At 33.3% G+C, this 3,575-nt stretch overlaps 1 protein-coding gene across 1 annotated transcript; it reads left to right on the forward strand.

Moving 5' to 3' along the window:
* Positions 1 to 775: 775 nt before the first annotated feature.
* On the forward strand, positions 776 to 3,320 carry LOC145718670 (phosphatidylinositol 4-phosphate 3-kinase C2 domain-containing subunit alpha-like). The gene is made up of 5 exons (XM_081810175.1): positions 776 to 1,031; positions 2,162 to 2,279; positions 2,365 to 2,437; positions 2,977 to 3,086; positions 3,171 to 3,320. The coding sequence occupies exons 2-5, from the start codon at positions 2,175 to 2,177 to the stop codon at positions 3,303 to 3,305; spliced, it is 423 nt and encodes a 140-aa protein (XP_081666301.1). The 5' UTR covers positions 776 to 1,031; positions 2,162 to 2,174; the 3' UTR covers positions 3,306 to 3,320.
* The last annotated feature ends 255 nt before the right edge of the window (positions 3,321 to 3,575 follow it).

The following is a 3,575-nucleotide window of genomic DNA, read 5'->3' on the forward strand; positions in this document are numbered from 1 at the left end:
AAAAAAAAAAAAGAAAATGTCTAGGGTTGAAGTATTATTAAATAGACACACACACATAAAATTCATCTTTGAACAAAAACAAGATCTTTACTATGCTTCCCACCACCCCATGGATAGCACTATTATCTGTTTTATTATTGTTTTTCACCCTTGTGCTAATATTTTTATTTGGAAATACTTTGCAGCACAGTCTTTAAATTTTAGACAGACTGATATTTTAGAAAGCAACTTTATTATTTTGATTTTCACCTATTTTATTGTTAGTAAATTTTTGTAAGTTTATGTAGTATTTTATCCTAACACCATTTTATTGAATATTCCATTCTTTCCCCCAATGATTTATAACAGTATATTACATTATGTTGTAGATACTATTATGTTAGCATATTTAAAATGTACTAAATTTATATATATCCGTGAATTTATTTCTGGTCTTCTGTAGATAAATATGACTTTTTTCTACACCAGTATTTTACTCTGTAAAGTACTGTGACTTTATAACACTTTAAATATCCAGTAAGACAAGTTTTCCCTCATCCTCCTGCCACCATAAATTTTGCCTTTTTCATTTACTCTTAAATGAACTTATTAATGTGTTCATTGGAAATGTACTAAATTTATAAATTTCAGGAAGTACATTTATTGTAATTTAATCCTGGAAATAAATGACTTACACTTTCTGGTTCTTGTTTATATATCTTACAGTGGTTAATATCACTCTTAGATACAGTTAGATGTCTATAAATACAGTGACTTTTATATATGCTGTTTCCTCTCGGTGACATATATATTACTAAGTTAAAAGCACTTGGGCTGCATAGAATGATCAAGCTGTAAATTTTCTGTCGGGAAAGGTTTTTTTTGTTTGTTTTAATCTAATATGTTTGGGGTGTGGTTTCTTTTCAGATTTATGTAGTCCGAATTTTGAGGGAAGGACAGTTAGAGCCATCATTTGTGTTCCGGACTTTTGATGAATTTCAGGAACTTCACAATAAGCTCAGTATTATTTTCCCACTTTGGAAGTTACCAGGGTATGTTCCCATTTTTGTGCATTAATCCTTTTTTTATAGGAAACAATTTCTTACCAAGTGTTGGTTAAAAGCTTTGTGTAAACATTTAGTAGGATACAATGGACCATGTGTGACTTATTTTCCTTTGTATCACAAGGGCTTGATAAAAGTACTATACATAGAAAAGGAACTATAAGGTTTTATTGAATGAATGAACAGTGAATAAATGATCAAGATCCTAAACTTAAAATTGGGGATTTTCTAGTTTTCTAATTTCAGTTGAAGCTTTTTTTTTTTAAATCATACCAGATTAGGTAAATCATTACTTAAACTACCTTTACAGTGAGATCAAGTGAGATCAAGGAACTTAGTTGAATCTTATAATTTGTTGTCTCTACCATAGTCTGCAACAGAAGATAATAATTTGGAATCTTGGTTTTAGAAAAGTCGGATTTTAAGTCACTGCAGAAATAATTATGGCCATACCAAGCTCCTCTAAAAAAATAAGCTGAGGCATTGAGACTGTTGGTTAAAATCTTAGTACTTAGTTTTGTATCTGTTACCCTTTCAAAACCCTCATTTTTAACATAGCTAATGACCAATAGATTTCCTGTTTCGGGTTGCTCATATTCTCAGACTAGATTTCAGAAGTAGAGTCAACAAAGTGTCATTATCAGAGTTTATTTCCACATGCAGTATCATTTTTCATTGGCAGCAAAATAAGCAGAGTTAAGATTATTCTTGATTTGGGCCCTACGTCACTTGTGGACACAGTATTGACAGGGTATGGGACTGATATCAACAGTAACTGTGGCTGATTGAGTAATGATTATTTTGGAGGATAAGATATGCATAAAATATTTGTGAATGGATTAATCTTTAGAAAAAAATAGTAGAAAATAAGTAATAAATAGCAAAATAGTGTCTCTTTTGTACCAAGGTTTATAAAAGGCTAACATATACTTGAACTATTTCTTCTCCAGTACTCTGAAAAGAAATTACAAAAATTTACTTTCTAGAAGATTAAGATTCCACTTTGTATTTAAGTATATATTTTTAAAATATATATATTTCTAAATAAATATTGTGCTTAATTCTATAAATACTTCCAAGTGAAATAATTTAAATCCCACTTGTGTTTTCTTTTGTAGCTTTCCTAATAGGATGGTTCTAGGAAGAACACACATAAAAGATGTAGCAGCCAAAAGGAAAATTGAGTTAAACAGTTATTTACAGAGTTTGATGAGTGCTTCAACAGATGTAGCAGAGGTGACTGTCCTAATTGAAAAAGAACATACTATTTTTTGTGCTACATGATATTTAAATTAATAATTTTTTTTCTCTTCTATCTTAGTGTGATCTTGTTTGTACTTTTTTCCACCCTTTACTTCGTGATGAAAAAGCTGAAGGAATAGCTAGGTCTGCAGGTAAGATTTTTTTTTTTCTTTATTGATAATTCATGGCTTCCCTATGATTTGCAAGTTACCATTTCTCAATGAATGTGGTAGAGTGACAGTGGGGTTACTGACTATACTCCAGTGGGAATGAGAGGAGGGTATTCCTTCTAAGCCCATCAGTTTCTGGATAAACATAATTTTCCTAATAGAATGTGATTATTAAAGACCATAAATCAGGGCGCCTGGGTGGCTCAGTTGGTTAAGCGACTGCCTTCGGCTCAGGTCATGATCCTGGAGTCCCGGGATCGAGTCCCGCATCGGGCTCCCTGCTTGGCAGGGAGTCTGCTTCTCCCTCTGACCCTCCTCCCTCTCCTGCTCTCTGTCTCAAATAAATAAATAAAAAATCTTTAAAAAAAAAAAAAAAGACCATAAATCAGTGGCCTACTAGGTTATTTACCTTTTCCTTTCCCCATATATGATGATCCTGGAATTAAAGCAAAAATTGTTTTGTCATAGTTTGTACCACTGGGAGCAAGATAAAATAAAGATGAATGTATTTATACTTTCAGATGCAGGTCCATTCAGTCCTACTCCAGGCCAAATTGGAGGAGCAGTGAAATTATCTATCTCTTACCGAAATGGTACTCTTTTCATCATGGTGATGCACATCAAAGACCTTGTGAGTGATTATAAATAATGATTGTAGAGAAAACCTATACCTTGGTAGGAAGCATTACTATTAAGGGAAAACTTTTCTTTATAGGTTACTGAGGATGGAGCTGACCCAAATCCATATGTCAAAACGTACCTACTTCCAGATACCCACAAAACATCCAAACGTAAAACCAAAATTTCACGAAAAACTCGGAATCCAACATTCAATGAGATGGTAAGTTAAAATCATTTCTAAAGATGTCCTAGATTTGTTCTTTTGAGATTTTAAATTTTAAACACTTTAAATTAAAAAAATTTTTTTTTTAAAGATTTTTATTTATTTATTTGACAGAGAGAGACACAGCGAGAGAGGGAACACAAGCAGGGGGAGTGGGAGAGGGAGAAGCAGGCTCCCTGCAGAGCAGGGAGCCCGATGCGGGACTCGATCCCAGGACCCTGGGATCATGACCTGAGCTGAAGGCAGTCGCTTAACCAACTGAGCCACCCAGGCGCC

The sequence above is a fragment of the Leptonychotes weddellii genome, unplaced genomic scaffold, assembly GCF_054177405.1.
Source record: "Leptonychotes weddellii isolate Sample4059 unplaced genomic scaffold, ASM5417740v2 HiC_scaffold_19410, whole genome shotgun sequence".
Classification (NCBI taxonomy): domain Eukaryota; kingdom Metazoa; phylum Chordata; class Mammalia; order Carnivora; family Phocidae; genus Leptonychotes; species Leptonychotes weddellii.